We start from the raw sequence: 16,090 nt of genomic DNA, 5'->3' as shown, positions 1-16,090 counted from the left end.
CACTAAATGCTAGCCCAGTATGTGAGCAGAGGTTTGATAATAAAGGGTGTCCCAATAAGAGCGCACGTTTTAATTGGTAAATAAAAGTCATAATTTATTTTAAACTGAGTGTTATTTATATTTTAAGGTAAAGCTTATATACTGCAAATAAACGTGAAAAATGATATCTGGCAAATGGCCGCCTCGACTTTCGTGATAGACTCTTATTCGTTATGAGAAATTTTCAATTACATTTTCACATAATTGCGGCCCAATTTCGCTAATAATACGTCTAATTTCGTTTTTCAACTGTGAAATTGTTGTTCGGTTATTAGCGTATACGAGGGATTTTAAAAAACCCCAAAGAAAAAAGTCACAAGGCGTTAAATCGCATGATCTTGCGGGCCAGTTCTGGTCTCTATTCCGTAAAATGACACGACCGGGAAACTTTCTTTGCAACAATTAAATTGCTTCACGTGTAGTCTGACATGTCGCACCATCCTGTTGGTATCACATACCGCCCGTATCCATACCATCCAATTGAGGCCATAAAAACTCAGTGAGCATATTACGATAGCGTTCGCTGTTCACGGTAACTGCATTTTCAGCCTCGTCCTCGAAGAAGTACGGTCCAATTATTCCACCTGTCCAAAGTCCGCACCAAACAGTCACTCTTAATAAATGCATTTTCTTCTCATAAATGACTCTAGGATTTTCTTCGCCCCAAATTCGGCAATTTTGTTTATTAACAAAGCTATTAAGGTGAAAGTGTGCATCGGTAAACAAAATTTTTTTCGAAAAGTCGACATCGAAGAAAATGTCGCATGGCTTTAATTCTTGGGTCAATTGAATCTTATAGGCATGTAAATGAAGATCTTTTGTTAGAATTCGGTGGGTGCAACTGCTGTGCACGATGACGGATAGATGTTCCCGGATTCTCGCCAACATTTTCACGCACTGCGGCAATATTTTTAACAGAACGGCTAGTACGGTGACGCACTGGTGTTTTTACATCCACGACAGACAGAACCATTTTGTTCAAATTTATCAATTAAAGTCTTTGGACGGTTGTGTGATTTAGTGCATCGTGTCGTCCAAAAATGCCCCGCAATTTACGAACTGTTTCCGCAAAACATTCTCCATATTTGTAGTGTGTTTTAACAATAATAATTCGTTGCTCGACCGTATATCGTTCCATGGCTACTAATCGCAAACTGTTTACATTATTATTTTCAGTTTTTTTTTTGACATACTGCGATAAAAAAAAATGCTGCGCAATTCAAAACGTGCGTTCCTATTGCGACACCCTTTAGATGAATAGATCCAGGGAAGGATGTTAGAGGACAGATCCTAGATGTTGCCAAAAGCTCTCCTGCAGTCCCATAGCACGCAGGTGGCCTTCCTAATTCCCGATTAGTACCAGGAGAGTTTGGAATCCAATGTAATTCCCAGAAGTCGAACTGTCCTGGAGTATTGCAAATACACTCCACTCAAAGACACGCAGGTGTTGCGCTAAAGTTACAGCTCCTCGTAAAAAGTAAGAGCTCTTCTTTTTTCAGGTTTAACCTGTACCTTTGTCCACTATACGCAGGGCCCTTATTATCGGCATTCTTCTCAGGTAATCCCAAGTCATCATTGTAGGCTTGTATGTATAGGCCGGCCTTATTTAAATTTTAGCTGGGCAGATACATAAGGCGGCGAGATCATGGTTCTGAGCCGTGACACTCGAGGGCTTGGCAGAATACTGCGAAGGGGCTGTTATCAAATTTAGAAATTTCAGAATGTATATAAATTTATTTAACATAAGCACTAGATTAACCAGAGAAATTAATAGCACTAACTTATGACGACGCTAGTTTAATGAGTAAATGTCTTGGAAGTATTGATTGTCAAGCTTTAATTCAATGTGGTTATATTTAGGCTTTTTTCATTGACTAGTATATCTATCAGCTAAATTTAATTTAGTTTAGTTAAATTAGTGTTTTTTCTCATTCTCCACAAAAATTGTTGCTTTAATATTCGCTTATACTCCGGGCATTAAGAAAAATAAAGAATTCTAAGTAAATTGCAGAAATATGTTAAGAGTACACGATGTAACATTGAAAAACTTGTACCGAACATTAATGCGGGTTTTTCTTGAAACACACTTTTTTAAAACTGTTCGTTGCGGCCGCATCTTTCACAACTTTTCACCCATTTACATAATTTATAGTCTATGTTAGAATTTTCTAAAAATATTTAATAGTTTTTTCTTTATTATAATTCGAATCAACAAAAGTATGGATAAAAATCGCGTTTTTTTCTAAAAAAGTCTATAATTCGAAAGCAAATTAATATTTCAATAAATCCTTCTGACAGATCAAAATTGTTAATGCAAGAGTTCCTAGATCGTCTGCTACAAGATGAGATTTTAAAAACAGATCGATAAATACAGTATATGAATATCGTGAATTTTTAATAGAACGCTTGAAAAAATTTAAAGTTAATTCAAAACAAATGTATGTTACTATCGTTCATGTTACAGGATTCTAAGTTTGTGTTTCTGGCTGACTGTATTTCGTCAAATATTGTCACATGCTGGTATTTTATATCATTAATTACAAACAACAGTAACTGACTCAGTACTAATACACACAACCATAAAGTCTTTTGAAAAACTGCATCCAAAAAAGAAAAAAACGATTTGAAATCAAGTGAAAACGAAATTTCTGACGAAACAACTACTATTACGAGCCAAACTAAAAAGCGCCATACAAAAGAAGACTCGCATATTTGCAGCCCAGGACGTCCTTTATTAAATTTTCATATTTTGAAGAGCATTTTCCATTGCAATACTTGGACATTGTAGTAGAAACATAGTTGATTTTAGATAAAGTTAGGCTTCAGACTGAATTGAAATTAATTTACCGAATATCTGATCTCAGAAATATTAGTGGTGCTAGAAGTTTATTACAGTTTTTTATAGAAAATAATCTTTAGAGCATATTTTTTCTCACTGTTACACTTTTACAAATAATTGTTACCATACCAATTTGCAACGGCCGATGGTGAACGAGGTTTTATAATACTGAAGAGAATTAGGACGAAGTTCTGATAGCCCAACTTAGCTTTAGTTAACTTTACATTTAGCTGTGGTAATGGGCTGCTAATTTCACACTTTAGTTAGAGTAATTGACTTCCAGTTTTATATCGATACATTTGTCATCATTAATGGTTCCTGGGGTTACAACTACAAAAAAAAACTATTACGCATACATTATTTTTCATCAATATTTCGATCACGTTATGCCTGCCTATTTGCTAACCGATGGTTTCTGTTTTAGGTTTTTTAACCTTTGTTTTCAATCTATTTAGTCGTAGGTGGCGGCACCACGCAGCGAGATAAATCGCTTAGAGCATGTTATAAATGACTGGATTTTCCGAGCTTAAATAAATACGATTCTTTTTTGTTGACCAGTTAATGGATCCTACTATCTAATCGGTTATTCTGCTATATTATGTTGTGTAACTTTTGATATGGCGAGCACGGCCTTTTACATGCTGCTGCTATTGTTATAGACCAAAATCGTTTCTTATATATAAAACACCCACTAGGTTGCATATATTATGAGAATGCAAAGGGGGAAGTAGTTAGCATTGTTGCAAGGATTTAAATGAATGCATACGTACAGTGCATGGAAAGAAAATCTTAAAATACGAACAACTTTCGTGTTAGAGTAAAAAATCACTAAAGTTGAATTAAATTACCAATTGCAAATGTACAAGAATGGATTCACAGATGTCGATATGTCCATGCTCGATATGGTGCCACCTAAAGAAAAAGAAACGAAGATATAACTGAATCTCATATGCGTTCCGGCCTTTTTTAGCAGGCACTGGCCTTGTGTATCTTTAATTGAACATTCACGTGTGAACTGAATAATGCAAAAGCATCATGCACCCACCGGGTGCAGCCATGGGAAGAAAAAGATACTTTTGTCTGTCACGGCAGTTGGTGTTTGGATTGATTGTGCTCACTTCTTTATTGATTAGTCTTGAGCTTAAATTAGTAAATTATGGTAAATGAAAATCACCGATGACTTCCAAACAGAAAGCATTACAATAGAACCGAGTGTTTTTCTTATATTTAATGTGATCAAGATTTAATGCACATTATGTCTTTAGCAGATAATTCACATGTATAGGGTGTCCTAAATTCGAGGATGACCATTGGGATCTCGGAAACCATGAGAGTTACAGGGTGGATTAAATGGAGGCAAAGTTGCGCAGTTTGGAGTTTAATATAATGACGTTTAAACAATTTTAAAATCTCGGATACTTCCGGAGATATCAAAAAAAAAAAAAACGAAAATTGTCAAAATTGTTTTTAACTTTCTACCGACTTTATTTAAAGACATCGGAAAACTAAAAACAGTTTTTTATTGCCACTTTTTATGACGCAAAAAAAAAATTAATCGGACGTTTCGTTTTTTTTTTCGATCATCATCAACTTTATTTTTTCTTATAGTCACTATATTGGATTTTCTCATTTTTAAAAAGTATTTTTAATTGCCTTTAAAATGAGGTATCGCACTTGCATGTCCGATTACTCTTTCTAGTACTTCTCATAAGAACTCCATGAGTGCAAGAGAGAAAGATATATCAATGGGAGTCCAAAATAAATTGATTTTATATAAACTGAAGCTATAAAATACTCTGGATGAAAATATATCCTTTCCTAACCTAATATTTTAATTTTTTTATATTTACATAGTAGTCTATGACAAAATGACATTAGCCATTTACATTTTCATTGAACTGGTTTAAAAAAAATATATAAAATACAGAGCTTCAGTTTATATAAAAGCAATTTATTTGGAAATCCCATTGATATATCTTTCTCTCTTGCACTCATAAAGTTCTTATGGGAAGTACTAGAAAGAGTAATCGGACATACAAGTGCGATACCCCATTTTAAAGGCAATTAAAAATACTTTTTAAAAATTAGAAAATGTAATATGGCGCTCACAAGAAAAAATAAAGTTGATGATGATCGGAAAAAAACGAAACGTCGGATTAATTTTTTTTTTGCGTCATAAAAAGTGGCAATGAAAAACTGTTTTTAATTTTCCAACATCTCTTTAAATAAAGTCGGTAAAAGGTAAAAACGATTTTGATAAATTTCGTTTTTTTTATATCTCCGGAAGTATCCGGAATTTTACAATTTTTTAAACGGCATTTTATTAAGCTCCAAATTGCGCAACTTTACTTCCATTCAACCGACCCTGTAACTCTTACGGTTTCCGAGATTCCAACGGTCACCCTTGAATTTGGGACACCCTGTACATAATACACATAAGTTTGCATAGTTTTAACGCTAACTTGTATCGATTTTATTATTTATTATTTGTCCACATAAGTACATATTTTTTTTTGTCTGTTTTTTTAAACCTTCAAGAGAAAGAAGAAAAACAAATCTGTGCGCCTTATACAACTCTTATTTTAAAAAATTCATTATAAGCCCTCGTTATTAATTCTAACCACTGCCCATAGATTAATAGTTTTTAGATAGGAAACTCCCATAAGAGAATACTGAACGTCGATTGACTGTTGCGCCCTCTGAATGTCGAGGAGTAATACTAACCGAAAGCGAAAATGGGTTTGTAGCGTTATAAAAGCGGGCAATTTAAAATTTGATTATCGCGCCAAATTTGAATTTCGCTCTACTATACCGTGCGCTTAAAATTAGTGGGAAATCTCCATTTGCATGCTATCATTTCTGAAAGACGCATTCATTGCCTACTAGATCACAAATAGCTTTGAGTTTTAAAAATTAAATAAGAAATTTTCATAAAATGTGTTAGAAGAGTTGATAATAAAAAATTCGTTTCAATGAAATTGATAATTTCGTTAAATTAAGCGTCTTTTCATTACATTATTACTCCTTAGACCCCATTATAACTTAAAATTCCTCTAGCGTTCCTATAGGCAAAGAAAACATTCCTCAAGTTACACATTTTGTTCTTGTGTGTGGCGGCCTATTACAACTATTTCCCCTCGTTAGCTTCGTGGGACGAAGAACGCAAAAAGTTTTGACACCAATTTTATTTACTGTCTAAACGTGGCGGTTCAATAGACCATATGTTCATTTCAGCTGTTCTTTTAGGGCTGGTTTCAGGTAGAAATTTGAAAGATTTCTTTTCGGTACAATGCAGAGGATTAAGCGAGCTTCGCTGAAGAAGACCCTTCTTTATAAAAAATGGTAACAAATGATTTCCACTTGATGTTTTAATGGTAAAATGGTATTAGATATCAGACACAGGGAAATACAATGAAATGTATCCGCTTTATAATACTCTTTTTCAAGGGTTTTGATTATAACCTGATAAAAGCTTCCTGGAGGAAGGATATAGTAATTCTAGTACTTAATAGGCTTCTTAATCTTAGCTACCAACAAATTGTTTGTCAAGTGTAGTTTTTAGGGAGGCTAAATTTAAAAATAAAATAATATATTACGTTAAATATTATACCGGTTGTCAATTTGAAAACTTTCAATACAAATATCTCTGAAACTAAAAAAGCTAGAGAAGCGCAATTTGGTAGAAATGTTATAAAGGTAGGGGGAACTACAACCACCGTATTTTAGTTATAGGATGAGTTACCTCTTGGGCCCAAATTTAAAATGGCACTACCCTTTTTAAGATGCTCCAAAATGCTTTCTATTTTGGACTAAACAAAAATAATATAAAATCATTTCTAACTTTCTGAAAGCTTTTACTTGAAACAGATGCACATTTTGTAATAAATCCGTTGCCAAATATAATCAAGTACTCTACGCTGAACTGTTTTTTTTTGTTTGCTACTGATGAATAATCAATTTAAGTCAACTGAGTCAGATTGCACTTCACAGTATATCCAAAAAAAAAAAATAAGGATGGAGAAATCAGTCTTGGAATTTGAAAAAAATTCCTAAAAAAAAAAATGGAAATTCCAGGGTCTCTATCTCTATCATATCTCTGAACCCAAGAGAGTTAAAGGTTTGAAATTTGGATCATAGATTCTTCAAATAAATTTATTAAACACCACTTTCAGGGTTTTTTCAAAAAAATTTTGAAAATTGAGAAATCAGCCTTGGAGGTTGAAAAAATTTTCTAAAAAAAAAATTCCTGCGACAAAATGCTCATATCTCTATACCCAACACAGTTAGAGGTTTGAAATTTAGACCATAGATTTTTCAGTTAAAATCATTGGACACGTATTTCAGCGTTTTTTCCAAAAAAAATTGAAAATGGAAAAATCATCCTTGGAACTTGAAAAAACTAACAAAAAATTAAAATTCCAGGAACAAAATATGTACTCATATCTCTCAACCCTAGAATCTTAGAGATTTGAAAGACCATACATTATCCAATTAAAATTACTGGATATCCAATTCAGCGTTGTTTCCAAAAAAATATATTAAAATAGAAAAGACCAGCCTTGGAAATTGAAAAAAATTTTGTGAAAAAAAATTGAAATCCCAGGAACAAAAATGCTCATATCTCTAAACCCAACATAGTTAGAGGGTTGAAAGTTGAAACATATATTCTTCAAATAAAATTATTGGACACATACTTCAGCATTTTTTTCAAAAAAATTTGAAAAACGAGAAACCAATCTTGGAAATATAAAAAAAATTGTGTAAAAAAAAGTTGAAATCACAGGGACAAAATGCTCGTATCTCCGAATCCAAGACAGTTAGAGGTTTGAAATTTGGACCATAGATTCTTTAGTTAAAATCATTTGACACCTATTTCAGCGTTTTTTTCAAAAAAATTTGAAAATTGAAAAATCAATCTTGGAAGTATGAAAAAATTGTGTAAAAAAAAGTTGAAATCCCAGGAACAAAAATGCTCGTATGAACCCAAGAGGTTAGAAATTTGAAACATATATTCTACAAATAAAATTATTCGACACCTATTTCAGCATTTTTAAAAAATAATATGAAAATTGAGAAACCAATCTTGGAAGTCAAAAAAGTCAAGAGTAACAATAACTTCTTAAAAAAAAAGTTTGTTTACTTTTTTGTCGGATTGCAGTGACACGCAAGTTGCAATGCAGGTTTTAGGTCGTACCAGAAAGTAGCTGTTCGGACTTAACTCTAAATAATATTGTATATCGTATTGGCTGAGATTATTTATATTTATGGTTCTCAAAATCGTTGTGCTTTAAGGACTGCTACATTATTTAAAGAAAGAACTCCTGGAAAATGAAGTCATACTTACGTGAGGCAACTTGAAGGAACGCTAAAGAAGGATCGGTGCAAAACAATAAAAGTTCTTGTGAAGCGGCACAAGTAGAAGTATTAGGAATTTTGCTATAAATCAGCTCAACGATAACAGCTTCAGTGATAACAGGAATTTGTCATGAATGTACGTCAGGTACTTAAATTAAGTCATTCTCATCTATACAAAATACAAATTCTTCCGGAATTGCGTGAAGACGACCCTCGATAATTTTGCCTGGGAATGACAGAAAAATTACATATTAAACCTGAGTTACTAAAATATATTTTTTGAAGCGACGAATGCAACTGTAGATACTGGAGTGATGAAAATCCGCCTGTGTATAGGGAAGAACACACACAGTATCCAGAAAATGTGTGGGTGAGATTACTATTGTCCGTCTTCTATTTATTAATGGTAATCTAAAATTGTTAAAAAAACACAAAAATCAGTTGAATTCTCATGGGAGTAGGAACCTAAACGAAGATTTATTACATTATCAACGAGATGGAGTGCCACCTTACTATGTTCTCCCTGTGAGGCAATTTTACCATGATGCGTTTCCAGATTAGTGGATTGGGAGAAAACATCCATTGAAATGGCCGGCGAGATCACTAGATCTAACACCCCTCGACTTTTTTCTTTTAGGTCAGTCAAAAAACTGTTGTGTTTAATATAATCTTAAACATTTAATTATATGTACTTACCAGATATATAGGAGAGTGCAGCAGTTAGTACAATACACAGTACGATAAACGCGATCGCGGTACATTTCCAGCTGCATCTGGAAGCTAACCCTTTGTTGAAATGGAATCTGGAGCCTGCCGGAGCAAAATTACTCGACGTTGGTCTCCTCAGGTTGTTCCGTACAGGTAAAACAGGTATCTGCGCACCATAAGATAAACTGTTTGTTCCCATTAGTGCACCACTTCCCGGATGTGAGTTTTTCATTTCTTTTGAGGGGCTGTTACATGACGAGTTTGGTTTGTAGTCTATTACCGAATTTTTTGAGTGACCTGTAATTAAATAATATTTTTGTATCATTTCATCAAAAAAATATAATTAAAATGAACATTTATAATGTCTAATATACTTTACTCAATTATGACAGGTTGGTCTGACAATTGTATTAAATGTAACAAAAAAAAAACGTGTTTTTAGACAGCTCAACCAACAGCAAAGTTATCAAATGGGTTCCTAAAAAATTGGATATGTACATACATTAAACATAGTACTAAATAGTTTTTCATCTTTATATTATATTTAGCGGCATAAAGTGTAAGGGTAGTTTAAATTAAAAGAATACTAAATAGGACATAATTTATTATGCATTTTGCGTGAGTTAAAAAACTAATGAACTGAAAACTGTTTCCACAAGTTTGGAACTACACTGGTTTATGATCCAGGTTGGACTTTTAGACATGAGTTTGTGTGGTGTTGAGGTTGGAAATGTATCAGTCCAACTAAATATAAAAACGGAAAAACTAGTGAAATAAAGGGGAATAAATAAATTTATTATAACAAAAACTTCATTTATCTCTGAATTAATCCGTTCTAGTCCGTAGTACTTACTACTTATCGCATAAGTTTCATGTAATTCGCTTGGCTCTAGACCCTAACGAAAAACACATCGAACCATTCTTTGAAATATTTCTAGTTTAAATAAGTTTAAAAGCACTTTAATACTAACGTATACCATTAGGCAGATAAACTTAAGATACCTGACTCAGGTAGAATAACGGAATGACCATATCGGTCCTTTTTGTTAAAGTTTTTCAAAATCTCACGTTCATAGACCAGCCTTTGTTATTTTTAATTTGAGGATGTAAATTCATGGTATTGGCAAAATCTACCATATTATTTCTTAGAATGGTGGTATAAAGCGTTGTGGTTGGAAACTTACAGAAACTTATTTACTACTCAATGACTTATTTAGCTTTTTTTTTTAAATCTAAACTGCCCTTATATTTTATACCACCATACGATTGTTATAAATATACCGATATAAAAAACGATTTAGTATTATGTTCAATGTACTTCCAGTTTATTAAAATAGCATATCTATTACAGGAAATTTTTGAGGACATCCTTGATCAAAATTAAAAATGTTTTTTGGAAATATTAATTTTTTATTTCTTTCCTTTATTTCCTCAGAATTTGTTACGCTAAAATAATAGCATTAAAGATAGTGGACAAAACTTTAATTCCATGAAATTTATGAGTGTTCACATACACTTTGCCATTACTTGGAAGCAGGACATTTTACAACTCCAGTCAAAACTGAACAGTAGATACTCTGATTAAGAGTATTTACTTGTCGCTACATTGGGTGTCGATTAATACTCTATTTTGAGTACAACTGCCAAGTTTGAGGCCTCTACTGTCATTCCTGTTAAAATGACAGCGTATCAAATAAAAAAATTACCTTTCAATAAAATAGGATATCTTAATTTAATCTTACAAAAATTTGTTAAAATAGAATTTATTATTCAGATAAAATTTATTGAGCTATTTACTTTGCAAACAACAATAAGAAAAAATTGTGAAAAACTGTTTTTTTTTAACTTATCAATTATGCGTTTAATATTGAAGTCTTAAACGCAACACTTTAAATTACTGTTTTTGCATTAGAAACAATAATTGCATGAAAGCTGCAGCTGTTAGAAAATATAACGAAATTCATTCTGAACATCTTTGATCCATAAAAGTGTGTAAGAATTGTGCAACAGTAACAGTACGGTAACCTTCATTTAATTCGTTTAAAACTTACCAAGGGTCCCTTAAAACTAACTAATTCTAGGCACTCAATTTAATCGCTTAATTTCAATTGAAAATGCCATCAATCCTCAGATCACAATGATTTAAGAAAACGACCCGGATTTAGGCCCCTCAGAACGAGGCCCAATACACTGACCGGCACGATCATCTGATTTAACACCTTTGGACTTTTTTCTTTGGGGACATCGAAAATCAGTTATTTTTAAGATGCAGCCAGAATCATTTGAGGGTTTAAAACAACGAATTTCATTAAAACTTACAGCTGTAAGTTTTAATGAACATCTTTGACCCATAAAAGTGTCTAAGAATTTTGAAGAATATGTACAGAAACTGGATCAGTTGACAACAAAAAACGTGAAGGAATAAGACCTATATGAAATGAAAACGTTGAAGTTTCAATCTTTGGCCATGTTACTATGGCCCCAATCAACTCCTTCAGAGAAGCAGCGACAGTTTCAAGTTATTTTCAGTTTCAATTAATTTAAAAAAATTAATTTTATTTAATGAAAGTAACAGAATATTCTAAGAAAATTTAACTAAGTATCTATATTATTAGTAACAGTCTAAATCATCATTATCATCTCCCGCCCAAGTCGAAAAATAATTTACGAGGCGTGGCTCTGGTTTCTGAACGTTCTGCAAGCTATAATACAATATCTTTTCCTTTGAAGAAGTTGACGGTTCTGTATTGTGTTGATCTGTTTTGCTATTAAAGGTGACATCTGTTTCATTGTCAGATGCAGTATTATTTAAATTCTGTTCTTGGAAATGACGTAGTCGAGCAGTGGTTATTAATTTCTGGATATCACCCTGTAGTATGATTGCATCTTTTAATGGAAGAAGCTGTAGTTGAGAAGAAACATGTTTTCCAAATACATCAAATTCATTGGAAGGAACAGACAGTTTTTGGGATGACACTTCTTTCAAAACTTTTATAGTCTCATTTAAAGATGCATCATTATTCTTCATTCCTTTACGGTCGGACCTTTTGCGATTTATCTTTTTTCTGAACTGACAGAAGAGATTTCTTCATTTTCCGTAGGCTCTTGCGTCAATTCATCTGATGTGTGCTCCACATTGGCTCCTTTAAAACTTGCCTGTGTCGCTCTCATCGAACTACTGAAAGGGGTTTCTTAAAGCTCCTTAGGTTCTTGCGTCGATTCTACATATGATGTTGCAGACTCTGCATTTTTCTCATTTTCTTTTGAAAACATCTGCAATAAAAACAAAGATAAAATAATATTTTAATAATTTAGAATTGTTTCAATAAACGTGTTATTATTTTTTAGGTTCCTCAAAGTAAAAATGAATGGAATAAAGTGATAAATCGATTTGAAACTCGCTGGAATTTTCCTTATTGTATTGGAGCAATCGACGGAAAGCATGTATTGGTTCAGTGCCCTCCGAATTCCGGTTCTGAATATTTTAACTACAAAGGAACATTTAGCATTGTATTGCTGGCAATGGTGGATCATGCCTATAATTTTACCTATATATATTGATAGTTATGGCAGCAGTTCAGATGGTGGAATATTTGCCAAGTCGTCTCTTTAAAAAGCTATTGACGAAAATTTATTGAACCAACCTGATGGATCTGTTATCTTAGGAGATGAAGCATTTCCACTCAAGCCATATTTAATGAAACCCTATCCCAGACAAAATCGATTAACTGTTGCCCAGAAAGTATTTAATTATAGACACTATAGAGCGAGACGTATAGTAGAAAATGCATTAGGAATCATTTCAACCCGTTTTCGTGTATTCAGATCACCAATATCACTTGCTCCTCACACAGTAGTAAAATTAATAAAACCTGCATGTGTTTTGCACAACTGGATAAGAAAAGTGAGAAATGATACAACAGTTACAGCAGATCATGAAACAGGACGAATAATTCCTGGCAATTGGCGCAGTGCCAAGTCAAATGGTATAGTTGATTTAAATGCAACATTGCAGTTTAATTATTTGCCTGAAGCTTGGCAAAAAAGAGAAGACCTTGCTAACTATTTTATAGGGGCAGGGGCAGTTGATTGGCAGTATAGAATGATAGAATAGAGAAAAGACTTTAAAATTCATCATCTTTTTTTTGGTCTCGCTATTTTTATAAAAATAATCGAAATAAAACTTACCAAATTAGATTCTGCCTCGTTTTCTTCCAAATTATGTCTTAAAAAACTCAGCGTACGGAAAACCATACAAGTTTTGGTTTGTACACATTACAGGCTCCCGTGCCAGTTCCCATAGACTTCTTTATTTTAGCCACTTCTTGATTATATGTACATCTTATGCTCCTAATTTTCTGCTTTAGTTGTTTCAATGTAGAAAGTCCTGATAAGGGCAGCAGAATTTCTTCAGCATGATCCCTCTTCGCCCTGTTTTTAAAATTGGGAGAACTTTTTTTCCATAAACATGGTAACCTTTCATATTCTTCCAAAAAATTAAGTATATCAAATTGCCTATTGCTCATTTTTACTTACTTTGCAGTTTTACAATAATTATTATATTATATGTACGAGTATATTGCAAAAATCACGTTCCAAGTTAAAATTTTAACAAAACAACAACAAAATATCATGCAAGTTATGCCGAACTATCTAGGCGAGCGAGAGAGTACGAAAGTACTATCGCGATAGCATGATAGCTACTATCGGCTTATTTACATGGCGACAGTTCCTGATAATTCATGTGACAGACACTATCATGATAGCAACTGTCGCGAGGCTTAAGAATTGTGAAACAGTAACCTTCATTTAATTCGTTTAACACATACCAAGGCTCCTTTAAAACTAAATGTGTGATCGGGAATTTTAGGCATTAATCAATTTAACAGCTGAGTTGCATTTGAAAATGCCATCAATCTCCAGATCACAAAGATTTAAGAAAACGACCCGGATTTAGGCCCCTCAGAACGAGGCCCAATAGAGTGGCCGGCACGATCACCTGATTTAACACCGTTGGACTTTTTTCTTTGGGGACATTTAAAATCAGTTGTTTTTAAGATGCAGCCAAAATCATTTGATGGTTTAAAACAATGAATTCATTCTGAACATCTTTGACCCATAAAAGTGTGTAAGAATTTTGAAGAATATGTACAGAAACTGGATCATTTGACAACAAAAAACGTGAAGGAATAAGACCTATATGAAATAAAAATGTTGAAGTTGCAATCTTTAGCCATGTTACTATGACCCCAATCAACTCATTCAGAGAAGCAGCGACAGTTTCAAGCGTATCCCGAAGCAGCGTTTACCGACTTTTAACATCACATAAACTTCGACCCTACAAACATCAGGTTGGTTAAGGAAATGAACGAAGATTTACTTTGATTGCAGAGTAGAGTTTTGTGAAAATATTTCCAAAAAATGAAAACGTGATGGTTGAAGCCACGTTTTGCTTAAATGAAGAAGTAAACCGCCACAGCTGCAGGTACTGGAACGACAGTAACCCTTATTTAACCCTTACGCTCCCGGCGGTTACAATTTGTAGCCACCTTATATCTATGTCATATATGGGTTAAAATGAGGTTTGTCGGCATCGCCTCCTGTATCGTACAAGTGTGAATGCTGCATTATTCGAGTGTCAACAAAATTTGGCGGTTAGTTTGTCACTGGAATCTATCAAGAACGGTTTGTGTTTACGTTTTTTTCATCGTCATGATCTCCAAACGTAAGTATTCGTTTTTCTAATAAATAATATATCAAATAATGTTAATTCAGTTAGATTCGGTGAACAAACATTATCGTTCATATGTTTCTCATATAAATTTTGATTTTTTGCACTATGATTGTTTGTGGGGTGAGGTTTTGGATCGCTCTTCACAGTTGTGCTTGCTGGGAGTCAAGTGGTGCATTCATAATACAAAAAAAAATTTTTTAGTGAAATTTATTGATGTAGCAAATCTAAAAAGAAATTCAGAAGCAGTGTATAAGCCTGTAGATGAACTTGATTCTGTAGAAATGGATTCAGATTCGGATGAAGAGGGAAAATTAGCAGAAAATTTACAGTGCAGCAACAATGACTCCAATGATGATGACATTCCTCTGGTAGGCTTGGTTTCTGGTTGGAAATCGGGAAGATTTCCTAATAAAGATGATCCATTAAAACTCAATAGTACGAACAGTGTTTTAACCCCATGGCAATGTTTTTATAAATATTTGGGTAACGATTTTTTTTCGTTGGGTGCAGAGCACACGGCTCAGTATTACTTTCAAAAAACAGGAAAAGTTTTAAATGTCTCATCTATAGACATTTTTTGGTTCACCTGCCATTATGGGATGTATTCACTTCCCCAAAATCCATATGTAGTAGAACAATAAATTTAGGTTTGAATTAGTTTCTAGTGTTATGCCCAGAGATAAATTGTACCTTCTAAAGGTTAACTTTCATGTGGTTGATGTTTTGGGCGTCTCACAAGAAATTCAGAGGGAAAATAGACTTTGGAAGTTTTAACCAATGATAGACATGGTTAGAAATAGATGCAGATCCATTGAAAGAAAATCTCGATGTGCATGTTCAACTGATGAACAGATGATACCATTTCTAGAATAATGAAATAAACCTAGACCTGTAGGTCTACAAATTTTATCCTGACAACATCTGAAGGCAATGTTCTAGATTTTGAAACTTATTAAGGGAAAACGACTCCCTTTAAGCACAAAGACTTAGGTCTTGGTCCCTCAGTTGTTTTGCATTTAGTTGAAATATTAGCTAAAGAAAGTTATATTTTTTTAATAGATATTTTTCCACAGAGATTTTACTGGACAAGCTTATTTCCTTAGACATTTACGGCACTGGAACTATAATGAGAAATAGATTGAAGAAAGATAAAGAAATGAAGAGAGGAGATTCGCAGGAACTAATCAAACTTGATAATAAAATGTGTGCTACAAAATGGATGGACAATAAATCCGTTCTCATGATTTGTACCGTTTTGAACTGTAGTGGGACAAAAAAGAACTAAAATATGTGAAAGTTATATGGTCAAAGGTTGTAAAGATGTACAACAAAAAAATGGGTGGCGTGGATGTGTGTGATCAGACGATCGAATACTACCGTCCTTTTTTCAAAACAAAAAAATGGACTTTAAAAGT

At 33.4% G+C, this 16,090-nt stretch overlaps 1 protein-coding gene and 1 long non-coding RNA gene across 8 annotated transcripts in view; one reads left to right on the top strand and one right to left on the bottom strand.

The window, feature by feature from the left end:
• LOC126738775 (teneurin-m) overlaps window positions 1-16,090 on the bottom strand; it is a 326,951-nt gene that overhangs the window by 53,082 nt on the left and 257,779 nt on the right. For all 7 annotated transcript variants that reach the window (XM_050444212.1, XM_050444217.1, XM_050444218.1 and 4 more), the window contains one exon: window positions 8,930-9,238. In XM_050444212.1, the coding sequence (XP_050300169.1) occupies window positions 8,930-9,238 (309 nt within the window). The remainder of the gene's footprint in view (window positions 1-8,929; window positions 9,239-16,090) is intronic.
• Window positions 1,195-1,837, top strand: LOC126738784 (uncharacterized). The gene is made up of 3 exons (XR_007661443.1): window positions 1,195-1,483; window positions 1,539-1,597; window positions 1,657-1,837. It is a non-coding gene; the product is annotated as an uncharacterized LOC126738784 (long non-coding RNA).

This window comes from Anthonomus grandis, chromosome 7 (genome assembly GCF_022605725.1).
Source record: "Anthonomus grandis grandis chromosome 7, icAntGran1.3, whole genome shotgun sequence".
NCBI classification, from domain to species: Eukaryota; Metazoa; Arthropoda; class Insecta; order Coleoptera; family Curculionidae; genus Anthonomus; species Anthonomus grandis.
The sequence above is the reverse complement of the archived record's forward strand: the minus strand, read 5'-3'. Positions and strand labels throughout refer to the sequence as shown.